Raw genomic sequence first — 16,550 nt, 5'->3', positions numbered from 1 at the left:
TTCCTTGTCACTCATCACTTAGTCCGTTCCAAATATAGACCTGGAGCAGACCTGCAAAGACCAGATAGCTCAGTGATAATGCCAGTATAACAGCCCCACATTTTAAAAGTACTCTAAAAAAAAAGTACTTTAAAAGAATTCTGGGTTGCAGTGTAGTTGTAGGGATGAATGCACTTTCACTTCTTTGTGGAGGTCTTTTCCAAACTACCTCCCCTAAGAATATTTACCAGTGTAGAGTTTGTGTAATTTGCTTACAAAATCCATCATATTTTCAGGCTGGAGGAAGGAACTGAAAAAGGAATCCTTTTAATCTTGCTTTTGTGACTGATGGGAATTGGGCCAATATACCCATTTAATAAGGATCGCTGTGAGGTCCTCCATGTTGCTGTGCAGAACTGCAGATCAGTGTAAGAGACTACAATATTTCCATCTTCACCCATGACCCTTTAAGTTAAGATTACAAAGGACAGTCCTCAGTGGAGTCTGCCCACACCCCTGTGTGTGCACAGGGTTGTTAGTGTGTGCCAACATAGGCATTAACACGTTCAAACACAGCGTCACCAAAGCCGCAGAATCAATTGTAACTGCATTTCTGCAACTGCTATGTACAACTTGACCCGCTCTATTTACACCCCTCTCTGGAGTTAAACTTTAAACTTGAACACTTGTGAAAATGAAATTGCCTACGCCCGCCTATACCATGTCTGTAAAGAAACAAGCAAGATCTTCCATCAGATTTGACCGCTCGCTTTCCATCATCTGACGGAGGAGGAAATCCTGTCACTTTCGCTGTTATTAGTCCTGGTTTTAAGAGGCCGCACAATAAAAACTTCTGCACACTCCTGCTGACATGCAAATCTGGTGCACAGCATAGGAGGTAAATACTTCATTCATTTTTTAGGATCTGGTGATATGTGAGTGAGACCGTGCTACCTAGCTTTGAGTAAGCATTTTTAAAGGCTCTCTGGCTATGATAATTCATAGGAAGAGCTCACCTATTAAGTTGCAGCAGACCTGGGAATGGGGCAGAAATGCCTCCAGCTTGCCTTAAGCGTGGCTGCTGTACAGTTATGGTGGGTTACTGGGAATGTACTGTGGTACACTCCAGCAGCCAGGTATGCAGCTTCTGGCTTCATCGCAGCAGGACAGGAGAATCAAGAGGAACTCAAGATTATCTGGGTGTTAAGCTAAGCTGCATTACACCGCTTTTTTCTTTCTGGAATGCAGGAGCGGGCCCGGTGTTATGTAACAGAAAAACCTTTGCTTCAAGAGGGCAGTTGGCCACCAGAGGGATGGAAGTGTACGGAATATTGTGGCTAACGAGATTACCTATGTTTTTCTCACGTTGGTTTTCGGCCTCCCGCCGCGAGGCGATCTCCCAAGGGCCAGAAAGAATGTTTTGAAGGACAAGATGACCACATTGTAGCCTTGAAGGTCTGGCTTCTCTCGATGCCGCATGCCATTGCAGCTATGGTTTAAAAAAAAGTGTGGCTTGTGGAACGAGGGAAACGCCCATCTGCTGAGCTGCTGTGATTTGTAGAGACTGAAACTGCCTTTGTGTAGTGTTGCTATGCATCACTGGTGCCTTTGGTTTTTTCCTCTTAAAATATCTTTGATGTGTTTGTGTAATCTCTGAGCACATGGTAACCATGGGCAGCAGTGTTAAGGAAGTGGTAAGGAACAGCAAAAGGTTGCTGGTTCGATTCCCTGCTGGGGCACTCCCGCTGTACATTTGGGCAGCATACTTAACTCACAGCTGCCTCAGGAAATATCCAACTTTATAAATGGATAACATGTAAAAACTGTAACCTATGTAAGTCCCTCTGGAAAAGAGTGTCTACTAAATGACAATAATGTAACGTAACCTTCAGGACATGATGGAGAGCTTTCTTTTGGGTCTCACCTGTTGTAGCCCTGCAGGTTAAAATTCATGCGATTAATGCTAAACGCTGTCTATTACGCTCTGCGCCGCACATTAAAGATTCATTGGTCCACTGCTCTGCGTCAGGACAAAGCTGTGGAGAAAACCACCCCAAGACGCAGCTGGACTGAACCGCATCCATTGCAGAATTTGTTTCCATGGAGTGAGGCCTGATCTTGTGCGGGGTTACAGTCCTCTGTGGGAGGGAGAGTAGCGCTTGCGGTGGCAGAATCAGATTAACTCGGATTCATCCCTGTGCTCAGGCCTGAAGTGCGTGTGCCAGCTGTGTGCCAACAACACCTGCGAGACGGGGGCGGATGGGGCCTGCTGGAACTCCGTCATGCTGATCGACGGGAAGGAGGAGGCGGTCAAGTCCTGCCTGTCGCCCTCCGAGATGAAGGGCCAGGTCTTCTGCTACAGCTCCCGAAACGTGTCCAAAAGGAACTGCTGCTTCACCGACTTCTGCAACAACGAGACGCTGCACCTGCACCCAGGTAAAGGAGCCGAACGACCGCTGTATTGACACGGTGTGGGGTTTCCGTTTGCCTTCTTTCTGAGGAGCTGCTCCTGTTGGGTAATAAACACCACATTGTGTCTCAGATCCGCACATGCGTGCTCCCATTTTGAGATTGGAGTGGTGCTGGCAGTGGCAGCACTGTAGCATAGTGGTAAGGAGCAGACCAAAAGGTTGCCAGTTCAATTCCCCCCTGGGGCACTGCTGCTGAACCCTTGGGCAAGTTACTTAACCAAAATTTGCCTCAGTAAATATCCAGCTGTATAAATGGATAACATGTAAAAAAAAATGTAACCTATGTAAGTCACTCTGAATAAGATGACAATAATGTAATGAATCGTAATGCTGGTTTGCAAGTGAGAGGTCTTCATGAACGTCTGTCAGTTCCTCTTTCAGCTGAGCTTATTCTGCTACATCCTTCACCTACCTGCATTCTCTAATATGAGGGATTGCTAGGGTCACCATCCTGCCAGTATTTCTCCCCCTTACAGCAGTATTCACAGGCCCCCACAGCCTGCTGTGGTGTATCCTCGCACCCTCTGTGCTCAGACGAATGGATTGCTGATCCGATTCACATCCTGTGACATAACAGTGTCAGCTGAGGTTTTTTCCCCTGGTCAGCCAGTTATCTGGCAGTCAAGGTTTATAAATACCTCTGCCTGCCGTGGAGCGGCGGGTGAAAAGCCCTTCACAAATCTGCTTTGTGTTAGGCAGGGCTCATGGGCAGAGTATGCTAAAGATGCCGTTAGGTTCGGCCTTCCTGGATTCCTAACTGCATGTAGCCGTAAAAGGCCTTTAGCTGCTCTAACAGACTGGTTGATGTTCCAGCCATTACCATGAAAACAGAGGGGTGTGAACAGTCAGGACAGAGGGAGGAAAGTGGCTGTGGTTTGGCCTGTTAAATACTCGTAATCATTTCCCCTTTAATGCTGTTGAGTCCACTTCTTTAATGCTGTTCAATCCATTTCTTTTAGCGTTTAAGTGTGCACGAAGTTGCTGTTGGAATCTCTGTTGTGCTAGCCCACGACAAAATGCTGCAATATCAGAGAAATTTGTTTGTTGGGGTTTCATTCAGGTGTTCTACCCACTCCCTCCATCGTTTATTTCTCTAACAAAAATAAATGATTAAAATGCACCTCCGTGAAGGCTGCCGTCATCCATCACTGTCTCTTGTATAATATTTCCCTGGGCATCCACTGATCAAATCCAGGAAACACCATAACCTGTTTTGTTACTTGCTCCCAGCTTTTTATTGACTCCTGTTGGTGCTCTGACAATGGGCTCATACAAAAAGAAACAAAAAAAAAACAACCCACAAATTAAATGAATAGGTACATTGCTTTCATTCTAGGAAACTGAGGCTTATTATTAGGAGTGAAGTAGCTTTCGATGTGTCAATGAACGTACAGCGTCTGTGTAACAACGTGCATTATGCATTATGGCAGCACATTATGGTAATTTAACATGATTAGATGCAATTGCGTATTTCACTGCTTATTTTTACAGAAAAGCTGTCCTTGAGATACAGCAACAGCAGTATGACACAGGGAGGACTGTAGACCACTTTTGGTGGAGAAAATTGAGGCGTCAATAACTTAACTTTCTTTGTTCTCTACAAAGGGTTCCTTAAATAATCACATTTCCTGCCATGTGTGTGGTACAAAATTTTATTAGCTCTAGCTTGCTAAGTAGAAATACTGAGGAGGTTTAAGGCATCTGGCTAGCAATGTAAATGTAAATCACTTTAGGTGCATAAGCAACCAGGACTGATAAAACAGTGGCATATGGTGCTTTTGGGCTGTCCATTAGTTGCAGTAGCCTCCAGGCCCTCTGCTTGGCTCAGAGCCTCATTGAGAATACTGGGCAGGTGATTTTGGACTTGCTGCCGGAGGTGGGCCGGCTTCAGCTCGGTATCGAGTGCCAGGCTGTGCCGCGTTGGAGCTGGGTGCTGTGGGTATGCCTGCCGAGCACACCGCTGTGCGTCCGCGGTGTAGATGCTTCTGAGCTTCCAGCTGGGAAGCTGCTCTCTGCTGTACAGCTTCATCTTGAGGGCATTGATACATGTCATTGTGCTGAATCTCCTTTCTAGTGCCGCACTGAGGAAGTCAAATGTTGGGGGTTACCCGCCGAGTTAGCCAGTGAGCTCGTTGGCTAAAAATAGAATTATCTAGCTAGGTTATTAGCCGTCAGGCTGGCTCGCACCTCTTCTAAACAGCAGGTAACAGTAGGGTGCAGCTGGCCGATCGAAAATTGGATCAGGGATGCTAAAGCCTGCCTTTTCACCTTGATAGTCCTCCTGTTATGAGTTGTCATTCAAAACAGTGTTGTTAACTCAGAAGTGATAGTGAATGTATTTTAGAAATGTTTTGCAGCCTATATAGGATATATTGCCAAATAAGCATTATTAATGATCCTTAACTCGGAACTTAATTAACTAGCTAGCTAGCAGTCATACACAACCACAATAGCTGTCATCTATTTTCTACCAAGGGCTGAGAGTCTCTTGCTTCAATGATTGTCAGTGGCCTCCATGAATATATATGAGAACGGGCTGAATATGAGTAGAGAACAATGATGAAATATATAAATTGTTGCACTTGAACATTTTCCAGGATGTAATGCAGCAGAAAACTTTAGATGCAGAAGAAGAGAAAGATCAGGAAGAAAATAAAAAATGGTCCAAGTTTCAGCTTTTATGGTATGTTTAAATGAGATTAGACAGCACAGAAATGAATGTTTGTAATGAGTCACACCTCAGGGTCATTGGGGCTTCCTAATAACCACAAACAGGGTGTAATTCTCATGTTGGATAGGTCTGGGGTATGCTCCACAGACCGACTACTTAGCGGGTGGCCTACCCGCTATCCCAATCTGTTTTGTCTCTTGCAGAGCTGTTGATATGAAAGATGAACAGGTTAAAATATCTCCTGCTACTCAGGGCAATGTTATGTACCTGTTTTATAATTGACAAGCTCACAGATGAGATGCAGTCTGGACTGTGCACACCAGAGGGACACTCAGGTCCATATGACCTCTCCAATGTTTACCACACTGATTACATGTAATGAAACAAATTATTCTGACCTGTTTCAGAGCCGGCAGACCTGGTCAGATGGGAAATTGCATTAATTTGTATTCTTAATGCCACTTAAGAAGATGGAATTCCTGGAAAGAGATGAACAAACATTTACATGTATTCATTTGGCAGACGCTTTTATCCAAAGCAACTTACATAGGTTATAGTTGTTTACAATGTTATCCATTTATACAGCCGGATATTTACTGAGGCAACTGTGGGTTAAATACCTTGCCCAAGGGTACAGCAGCAGTGTCCCAGCGGGGATTGAACCGGCAACCTTTCGGTTACGAGTCCTGCTCCTTAACCACTATGCTACACTGCCACCCCAAACATGTTGGGAATGAGGGAGTGTAGGCCGAAAATGTTTTGTTGGTTGCAGCATTGATTTAGGATCTTCATTAGACCAGGTATTGCAGTGGTTATTGGTACCACCAGCACCAGTGCTGAAGTCAAGGGTATTTCTTGACTAAAATACAGTTGCCAAGTTGGTCTGAGTTAGCGAGGCATAGTTAAACATGGAGTGTCTCATGGCTTAAGGGTCCTATTCCTGCTCTCTTTGTATTGATGACATCTGATTTACACTTACTTCAATACAAACCTCTTTCGTTTCCACAAGAAAACTCTTGATTAATCATAGTTTCCTCAGCCTGAACTGTGACAAAGTTGAGGCCATTTTAATGACTACAAAGCTCCTATGACATATAGTGATTTTTGATTCAATATTGTCTTCTGTGGCTACCTAAAAATGGTACAATTTTTATTTTATTTTATTTTATTTTTTTCAAAAGCCAGGGCTCTTTTTCTCCACCTCTGGCAAAGAAAAATAAAATAATGAAGAAAATAACTCTGTTAATTAGGAGATCATGTCTTTTACAGGGGGGGCTTCAGTTTGTGGAATATGCTCACACTGCAAAACTCACAGCCAGTCTGTGTTTTTAAAATTCTCTCATGGACACAGCTGGCTCCAGAAGGTCAGAGGCCTTTTCTGATGGACTAAGTGCAATTTTAAATATATTTTACCTTTATTTTTTTAATTTTAAAAAATAGCTCTGCTTATTGTATAGTTTTATGTCTGCAGTGTGCCTCTATTAGATTTAATACCAGTGTTTTCACATGAAGATAAACTCTTGAATATTTGAAAGTGGATAAGGGCAGTTTGAAGAGCTCTGGACGTTTTAATTCAACTCTTTTGTCTGGTTACCTTTTTTAGTACACCTTGAAATGAAATGGCCTTCAGTGATATGATTCACTTTCAGTGTATCGTCATTATTTGAAATTGCTCTGTACAGTAAAAGAAAATCGCTGCAGTATTGTTTAATGGCTGTGAATGAAGCAACCAAATACAGCAGCTGAGTGATAGCACATCAATCGGGTCTCTATAGTATATGGTTACAATCTCAGAAATTTTATAAATGTGTGTTTTTTTGCAGGACAGATGCTTTATCTGGTTGATGCATTTCATGACAGCAAACCTGTTCGTATACCATCACTTGGAAAGAGATGAATATAGTTGTAACACTCAGAAATGTACACAATTGTCTCTTAAGGGTTAGGGTTGGGTTATGGGTTGTGTTTTAGGTTGTGGAAGTTGGTGTTTTAGCCGTGTGTTTGTGTATGTTTTTTGAGGTCAGTTGATTTTTCTGCTTGATCATGACATCAGACCTGTTTAGATACCATGACCTGGAGAGACTTGCACCCAGTTGTAACAGTCACAAATGTACACAATTGTCTCTAAAGGTGTAAAAAAAAAAAACATCAAACATGTGACAGTGAAGCCTTCTGTGGGTGCAGTATGATCCGGAACTTTAAGGGATCCTGAGAGGAATATATCACGATATCCTCTTCATTGAAACAGATGCAGGGAGTGTCGAAAAGGAGCGTCGATGTCCTGCTGATGTCTGAACTGCTTGGTAAAGAGATCTGCCTTTGTGCAGCTGGACAGAGAGGCTGACAGTATTTTTAGGTGAAAGAGTAAAAAACACATTACGACACGCTTGGTGTTGGTCGATTTCACCTCTTTGACGTGGCGAGTGCGAGCCCTCTGTAGGCCAATGTCGCAAGGCCTGAGGGGGGGTATCTCTGGAAGGAGCTGTAAAGGTTGAGAGAAGATAGAAAATTAAGGAACGTAGACGAACATGGGTGGGTGCTCAGGCCGAAGTGGTATCTAGAACCCCCTTCACATCAAAATTAGGGAGTAAAACCCAATTCTGTGAAAGATGGGAATCACTCTCTGTAACTGTGGCCACTAGAGGGCTCTCCTGGGAGTTCAGCTGGTTGGTACCGTATACAGTGAAGTTGCCCGGTCTTTGTGATTTGCTGCAATTATGTGCGTTTATTATCGTTTTGAGTGTGGTGCACACGTGAGCAGTACTTTCTTGCCAGTTTCTCTCTGCCAGTGTCAATATCAATAATTTTGTGTCTGGCAGGAAGCAGTTGCATTACCTTACATTATTGTGATCTAGCAGACGCTCTTATCCAGAGCAACTTACATAGGTTTCAGTTTTATCCATTTGTACAGCTGGATATTTACAGTGCATTACATTATTGTCATGTAGCAGACACTCTTATCCAGAGTGACTTACATTGGTTACAATTTTCTTCATTTATACAGCTGGATATTTACTGAGGCATTTGTAGGTTAAGTACCTTGCCCAAGGGTACAACAGCATTGCCACAGCGGGTAATCGAACCAGCAACCTTCCAGTTACTATCCCTGCTCCTTACCACTACACCACACTACAGCCCACCCAGAAGGTGTGTAATGGGGAATGCGCCTCTTCTATGTGCAAACCCTGCCATTTTTACTGGTCTGCTGTGTGTGTGGGCCTCACACGCCAGAATATCCAACAGATAAATACCTGGGAATTTCTCTTCACTGTGGCAGATGCCTGCTAAAATTACACTAGGTCAATGGTTGTGCAATTACTGGGTAGGCTCTTACACCAAGGTTGTAGAAATTTTACTGGGTCTACAAGTCAGTGTGAGTAGGGTTTATCTTGTATGATGATAATGTTAACGATAGTTTACGTTGTGTTTTCTAAGGAAACCTAGTACACTGTGTAAAAGTAAATTATGCATTGCGCAACACGTATATTTTTCTTTTTTTTCATATGTTTTTAAAAGGATAATGAGGTTGCACTGGAGAAGCTGTATTAATGTTTTCACACTCCAAGGTGATGGGCAGGGGTTTTGAAGGAAACAGGTGTGTAAGCCAAACTTTGCTGTCCTTTCATAACTATACATTTTATGGGTCAGCATGAAGATCGTAGCAATTGATCTTTAAGTATTATTTTTTCTTCATCTTGTTGACGTTATTCTTTATTCATTTCAGACATCACTGACTATGGAGAGGCAGGGTACAAATAAATAACTACCACTATTATGAAACTACCACGTAGTTTGTGTTTAGTAATACGGAAATTTCAGTGAATGATGGTTACTGTAGCTTAGGTAGCCTGGTTCTCAAAATGGGTTGCAGTGTGGTCCTGTCACACTGCGAAACAAATCCTTTAGTAACAGATTAAAACCAACATCATTCAGACCTCAACAAGAAAAGGAAACCATTTTTCTCTGTATGTGTTCAGAATTTCCTAGTAAAGGACAGCTATTAGCAGTTATACATTGCGTGTCCTGTGAACTGGGTAACCAAGTTTCAAAACTTTAAGACGTTTTGCAATACCGATTTTGGCTAGGAGCAGTGCTTTCACAATAATTATGATTATTTATTTGCTTGGCAGACACTATGATCCAGGGAGATTTACAGAGAATTAGCTGATTCGAATGCAGAGTAAAGTGCATAGTACAAAACACAATAAACAGTGTTTGTAAATGATTTGCAATTTCTAAGGCAAGCTGAAGACTTCTTGAAATACTGTGGGGTTAATAGACCTTCCTCTGCATCAGAAGAGTTTTAAATTAATCAGATTTCCTTCAGATACATGATTCCCTCAAATCTGTATGACTCTGCACATATAGAATTCAAACAATTCCTTAAATATGCTGAATCCAAAGTTATAATAATTTCACGTTACCCATTTATGCAGCAGGATATTTACCGAGGCAATTCTGGGTTAAGTACCTTGCCCAAACCCTTACCACTACACCACACCGCCACCCCTCCAAATTTCCCAAATTTAAATGGGTTATGTAAGTATAAGTTACATTGTGTTTTTCACAGTGGGAGTGTTTGTTCCATGTCTTGTTAGTTTAACAGAAACATTACACAAACACAGTTTATGAGTGCTCGGTTCAGGAGAATAGACGAGCTGGATTAAATCAAATGTTTCACTGCCCGCTTGTCTGGAATCGGAGAACATTGTAAAAAAAACAGTTATCTTGACAAAATGTTCTGTCAAGCCTTCTTGTTGTCCCAGCTGTAAAAGGCAATGAGATTTGGGATTAGAATTCAGACTTGCCGTAGCCTGGTGACATCCGTACTATGCAATGTCTATAAAACCTTTACTGGGCCAGCATTGTGTTTAATTGTGCAGCTCTTTACAATTTAGCGTTGTTTTTGTGTGATTGCGTGTGTGTGTGTGTGTGTGTACCAGGTACACACCAGGTGCTTCAAAATACCACTGAATCACAGCAGGCTGTAACTCAGATTTCGCTGGAAGTAGCCTGAACTTGACCAACGTGAATTTCAATCTTCAACAGAGTTGAACGAGCGCAGAGGGAAAGACCGGCCACTAGAGGGCGTCAGGATCATAAATGATGATTTGACATTCATGGTATGGAGATACACAACGTGTGCTGAGAAGACGACTCATGGCTCTCTCTCTCTCTAATTAGCACCCGTGTGTGTGTTTCTCTGTGTTGTCTGAGCAGAAAGGCCGGCGGCCGGGGCCAGCTGGGGTCGGCTGGAGCTGGCGGCGGTGATCCTGGTGCCCTCTTGCCTGCTGTGTGTGGGTATCCTTCTGGGAGTGTGCACCGCACAGGGACAGCGTTGCATCTACGGCAAGACCCGCAAGCACGACGTGGAGGAGGCCCTAGACGACCAGACTCTCATGTCCCCCGACAAGTGTCTGAAGGACCTCATCTTTGACATGAGCACCTCGGGGTCCGGATCTGGTATGGGCTTCACATGCACCCCAGAGCTGCCCTCGTATTGGACTGATGATTCTGCTTTTATTGGACGTGTTGGTACACGACATGTCAGCGTCAGTGCTGAACCCGGTCATTTCAGAACAGTCTTTTATTTGTAATTAAAAGGTGTATCAATTTTGAGCATTTAACTTGAAAGGGAGTGGGACATCTGTTTAGGGACTGACATGTTTCTGTGGTATGTGATATGATGCTACTGATATCAATCCAGGAATCCATTGATTTCATCAATGATGGCATTTCGTTGACATTATCATCATATTATTTTGATGACATTGCATTATTGTCATTTAGCAGATGCTCTTATCCAAGGCAACTTACATAGGTTACAGATTTTACATGTAATTTATTTTTACAGCTGCATATTTACTAAGGCAATTGTGGGTTAAGTACCTCACCAAAGGGTGCAACAGCAGTGCCCCAGCGGGGAATCGAACCAGCAACCTTGTGGTTATGAGCCCTGCTCCTTACCACTATGCCACAGTGCTGCCCTACTAATCAACAATTTCCCCACAGGGCTTCCGTTACTGGTCCAGAGGACGATCGCCAGGACCATCGTCCTGCAAGAGATCATCGGGAAGGGCCGGTTCGGGGAGGTGTGGAGGGGGCGCTGGCGGGGGGAGGACGTGGCGGTGAAGATCTTCTCATCGCGGGACGAGAGGTCATGGTTCCGCGAGGCGGAGATCTACCAAACCATCATGCTCCGACATGAGAACATTCTGGGTTTCATCGCTGCCGACAACAAAGGTAGATACTCTGAACACTGCTTATAACTTCCATCAATGGATTTCATAAAGCATATGCTATAAAGATCCTAACTTTAAAAGAGGACATCACCAAAAGATGTCATAATTTAATGTGCAATTGATGTATGATATTTGTTGTGTAAGCTAGAAGAAAAACAATGGTTGTAAAAGGTAAGGAACAAGCTATTAAATTATGATTTCTTAGTGGAGGGCTCATATAATGGTTGTCATATAATGTTTAAAACTGAAATTACTGCATGTTGACAATTTCAGGAGAGTTGCTACTAAAGCCTTCCTGACAAATGAAATGACATTCTTATACCATGGCTACCCCCACTGATAGTCTTATAGAAAGTTACCTGAGTACATAACAAATCAGTTTCATATCAGAATATTTCCACTCTCCATCTCAGTGGTCACAGTGCTGTGGTGGTGGTGTAAATGGTTTTCCTGTCTGTTGCAGATAATGGGTCGTGGACACAGCTGTGGCTGGTGTCAGAGTACCACGAACACGGATCCCTGTTCGATTACCTGAACAGGTACACCGTCTCTGTGGACGGGATGATCGTCCTGGCCCTCTCCATCGCCAGTGGACTGGCCCACCTCCACATGGAGATCATCGGCACTCAGGGTGAGGAAAGCTTCGTCTTTGGCGAGGGTGAACCAAAACAAAGCTAATCCTAGGGTAAAAAATCATATTAATAATGGTTTTGTTGTTAGCTTATGTTCCCCCCTTAAACTGTGAAAAAGCCTATCGTTGGATCAGGCTTATGATCAGTAGGCAGGGATTCTCACTGACCTCTATATTTATATTCCACATCTTCTTCTACATTTTGAATTCGACTCCATCAGTATTCTGAAACTGAAGCACATCCTTTATGTGTTTGTGAAAATCTGAGTAAATTGGCCAATTTTTAAATAATGTGGATGACATCATTTCACACCCCGCAGCCTGCTGACAGCCCATTAATTTGTCATAAGGATCATTGGATTTGTGCAAGACTTTATCAGGCTTTGTGTCTGGCTGACACAGATCAGCTGAGAATGTGCTTTACACCTGGATTACACAGTTTGATTTGATACAGTAAAGAATGGCACGAGAAAAAAAGCCAACAAATGGCTTTTCAGCTCTAAATTTCCATGGTTCTCAAACTCACTAAATATGTACTGCTGCTGCTGCTGCTGCTGCTGCTGCTGCTGCTGCTACTACTAATTATTATTATTATAACAACAACAACAACAACAACAAACCTTTAAAGTTACATTTTAAATAATCACAGAAATCATGTCATGTTTACTGTAGGAACACAGTGGTAACGGTGAATTAAAGGACATTTAGCTGAAGTTAAATGATTGTGGGAAAGTAAACCCTACTTTGAAGACAGCTGACATTTTAAAGATTGGGGAGCACTGAGCAAATGTCGCATTTTCTGTGTCACAGGAAAGCCGGCCATAGCTCACAGAGATCTGAAGTCCAAGAACATTCTAGTGAAGAAAAACAGTACGGCTGTCATTGCTGACCTGGGTCTGGCTGTGAAACACGACTCCATCACCAACACCATCGACATACCAGTCAATCACAGAGTGGGGACAAAGAGGTGAGAGCGCAGCCAATCAGACAATGGGAGCAGACCCATGTGTGATTCCACTGGATGTCCATCTTGTTATGGCTTAATTCATTCTCGTTTCCACGTATGTATGTTGTAATTTGTAGTTGCATTTTAACTGTCTGTGACTGCCCTGATGTTCTTGGAAGGGCTCTCAGAGTAGAGATTATTGTTAGGGATGTAAAAAAAATTTAACTGATTAATTGACTGTCAGTCACGGGTGTGCATGTTGACAGTAAAATGTAGCCAAACTTTTTTATTCCATACCTAAAAGTAACAAGAACATTAAGTGTTACTGGGGGGATATTGGATGATGTTTTAGAAGGGGTGGAGCTTTCTCTGTCCCATTCTGATTTATTCAGTTGAAGAGATGGCTATCTTCCACAGAATTAATGTGTGGAGCAACACATTTTACATGCAGCTGCATGTAATTGCAGAGAAATAAGTGTTTTAACAGAGGACAACTTGGATTCAATGGAGGCATTGCTGTTAAATGACTCAATTCTATGTAACAATGTGAGGCTGACTCATTTAGTTACCTCAATGTATTGTTGCTATGATAAACACTTTAAGATAATGTACCTGTGAAGTCAGTTTAACGTGGTCAGTACATTCCTGGGAGAGGAGGAGCACTGTGACTGTTCAAAGTGCAGGAAGGAGTTGCAAATGCAACACACCAAGTTGGACTTATTATGATCGAGCTGATGACAGAGCTTGTGTTTACCTGCAAAGTGCTCAAAGAAGCCTGTATGTCAGAAATGTGCCATTTGCCTCTGTCATTGTTACCATTCACAAATATCAATTAATTTGGTGAGCCAAACAACAACATCACCATAGCAACGACTCCTCTTAATCAACTGTACTGTGCGGTTAAACTCTCATAGCAGGGAAGTGTGTGGGTGACGTGTCTCTGACCACATACAGTTCAGAAACCAAAACTCATGGTGCCATGTCCATGCTATGTCCACAATCGGAGCACATTGCTTTTATGGCATAACCATGTATGCTTTTTGTTTGCTCCATTGCTACCAAAGGTTTCCCCTTTTTTTTGGTCTCCATAGTACTGAAAATGTGCAGCTGATTATGTCCAGAATGGCTCTGTTTGCTGGTACATTTTGTCCATTTTAAAGGACGGATGTGCCACTGCTTACCATCACACAGAGAGCACATGTAATTGGCCGCTAATGAGTTTATTGACTTGCAGGTACATGGCCCCAGAAATCCTGGATGACACAATCAATATGGGAAGCTTTGAGTCGTTTAAGCGGGCGGACATCTACTCCTTGGGCTTAGTGTTCTGGGAACTAGCGCGGAGGTGTTCCGTGAGAGGTACCGTAATTAACATAACGCTTAAGCTGGGCTGAATCGAGTTAAATGGAAATGTGAGTGTGTACTTGAATTGGCGGAGCCAGCTCTCATCTGGAGTGAAGTCATTCATTTCAATGCGGAAAGTAAGGAATGTGGCAAGACGTGATGAAGCAATTATATTGTAAATTCTAGAGGTTACCTAGCTACAATACCAAGAACTCCGGTGGAGTACGTGCACAATATGTACTGTAATCCCACAATAATTTGTGAGCCGGAAGAAAAACACATTTGACAGTAGGTAGGAGTATATTTTTGGGGGTAATATTGGGGAACAGTTTTCAAAAACCTCAAGCAGAGCAAAACCAAATGCCACAGGTAAAAAGAATGTTAAGTATAGCTTGTGACCAAAGGTGTTTGCTCTGATCTGCAGTATGATGAAAATTCCATGTAGGCATATTACAGGACCAATTTACATGAACACAGGTCCTTACAGTGATTACAGTATGAAGAACAGAAAATACCCAGAAAGACTTAAATTAAGCACTAAATTTCAGAAAGTACAGAAAGCACACTTGAGTACAGACTCAAAATTACAAGAGCAAAGTTAAATTGACATTGCAATTTTTGGATACAGACATAGATGTAGACTGTCCGTAAAGCTGTCCATCATGTCTGGCTATTGAAAATGAAAAGCACAACTACATTATCTTATGTTGAATAACAGTAATTCCGCATGTATAAATAGTCCATTTGTGTATCAGTTAGTGTTTTCTTAAACATAAATGATTCAATGTTTTTCAAAGGACTGTTCAGTTTGGTGGGAGGTTACGATGTGTATTGTTCTTGCTGTTATTGATTGGGGCCTCGTATGACATCCTGAAAATGATGTTTCATGAAAAATTGAGAAATAAACAAGGATATTATTTCTGAAAACTGAATACATAAATACGGAAAATAGACAATACTATAGTTTTGACATTCAATGCATAATGGATGTGATTTCTTTCTTTAAAGAATCTGTTGTTGCAGCGTCACGGAATGATCTCTCTCTCTCTTTGGCAGGAATCTATGAAGATTATCAGTTGCCTTACTATGACCTGGTGCCTTCGGATCCATCAGTGGAAGACATGAAAAAGGTCGTCTGTGACCAGAAACTGAGACCCAACATTCCCAATCAGTGGCAAAGCTGTGAGGTAGGCAGGCCTGAGAGGGTTGGTTAATGGGGGGAAGCAAGGTCAGGCCCAACGGACACTAATCCACTTCAGTTCCTCTGTAAAGAAGTAAAGTAGCGGTTTGGACACTAATTAGGATTTTGTTCTGCATTTGAGAAAGGTCCTTAGGGTGGATTACCTAGCTATGAAAAGGAATGCTGCTTTAGCTACAGACGATCAACATGGTTTTTTTTTTAAAAAACCAATGTGTTAAAAACGTCTCTCAAGTCTCTGTTCTCTGTTCAGGAGGGTCCTACAACTTAAAATAATGGTACATCTGACAAGCTCAAAGTAAAGTAGCACTTTATCATCAAGTATATGCTGAAAACAGAGAAATTTGGAGGACTGTGGAGGTCTAGTGTAGGAGTTTGCTTGTTCAAGGGATACTGTGTGGGATCAGTGTGTTTGGGAGTGGATGTGTGTGGTTGGATGTGTTGGGAGGCAATGCAATGGGGGTGTCTTTCTTGAGAGAAGAGTAATTGATATTGGCTGCCATTGGACAAAGATGCCTGTGTTAGGGTATGGGGGTGGTAGGAGAGAGAGCTGATGTAAAGTGAAAATTCTCTGGATCTCACAGGCCCTGCGGGTGACGGGTAAGATCATGCGGGAGTGCTGGTATGCCACTGCTACTGCTCGACTGACCGCGCTGCGCATAAAGAAGACCCTCTCTCAGGTGACTGTCATTAAGGACGTGAAAGACTAGCCGGCCTCTGTGCTGACGTGAATGAAGCTGGTCTGGTGCAGCCCTACCAGGACACCGTCCACAGACCTTCACCACCATGCGATCATCTTACTCACCTCTAGGGGGGGAATGACGGACAAGTAACTTGTACAGATTCAAAGCTACCTCAGACATATTCAAGTGGCCAAAGCTGAAAGTGTGTACGTGTAGTAAGACTGCTTTATTTTGCTCTATGTGTAATGCTAGGCAACATGCATATTGATTGTAATCAATAGTTACTGAGTAACACACCCACAACTATGCCTAAAAGTAAAAGGACATTACATCAGCAAGGCCTGTGTAGGAGGTGGGCCAAACCACTGGCTATGGGGGCGACAGG

The 16,550-nt window shown here is 42.8% G+C and overlaps 1 protein-coding gene across 1 annotated transcript; it reads left to right on the top strand.

The window, feature by feature from the left end:
- The first annotated feature begins 2,246 nt into the window (after positions 1-2,246).
- On the top strand, positions 2,247-16,192 carry LOC118785324 (activin receptor type-1C-like). The gene is made up of 8 exons (XM_036539913.1): positions 2,247-2,437; positions 10,364-10,584; positions 11,134-11,364; positions 11,827-11,994; positions 12,805-12,961; positions 14,175-14,299; positions 15,341-15,471; positions 16,067-16,192. The coding sequence occupies exons 1-8, from the start codon at positions 2,262-2,264 to the stop codon at positions 16,190-16,192; spliced, it is 1,335 nt and encodes a 444-aa protein (XP_036395806.1). The 5' UTR covers positions 2,247-2,261.
- Positions 16,193-16,550: the final 358 nt, after the last annotated feature.

The sequence above is a fragment of the Megalops cyprinoides genome, chromosome 11 (genome assembly GCF_013368585.1).
Source record: "Megalops cyprinoides isolate fMegCyp1 chromosome 11, fMegCyp1.pri, whole genome shotgun sequence".
In the NCBI taxonomy this organism is placed as follows: domain Eukaryota; kingdom Metazoa; phylum Chordata; class Actinopteri; order Elopiformes; family Megalopidae; genus Megalops; species Megalops cyprinoides.
Note: the sequence above shows the minus strand (reverse complement) of the source record. Positions and strands in the feature narration are given on the sequence as shown.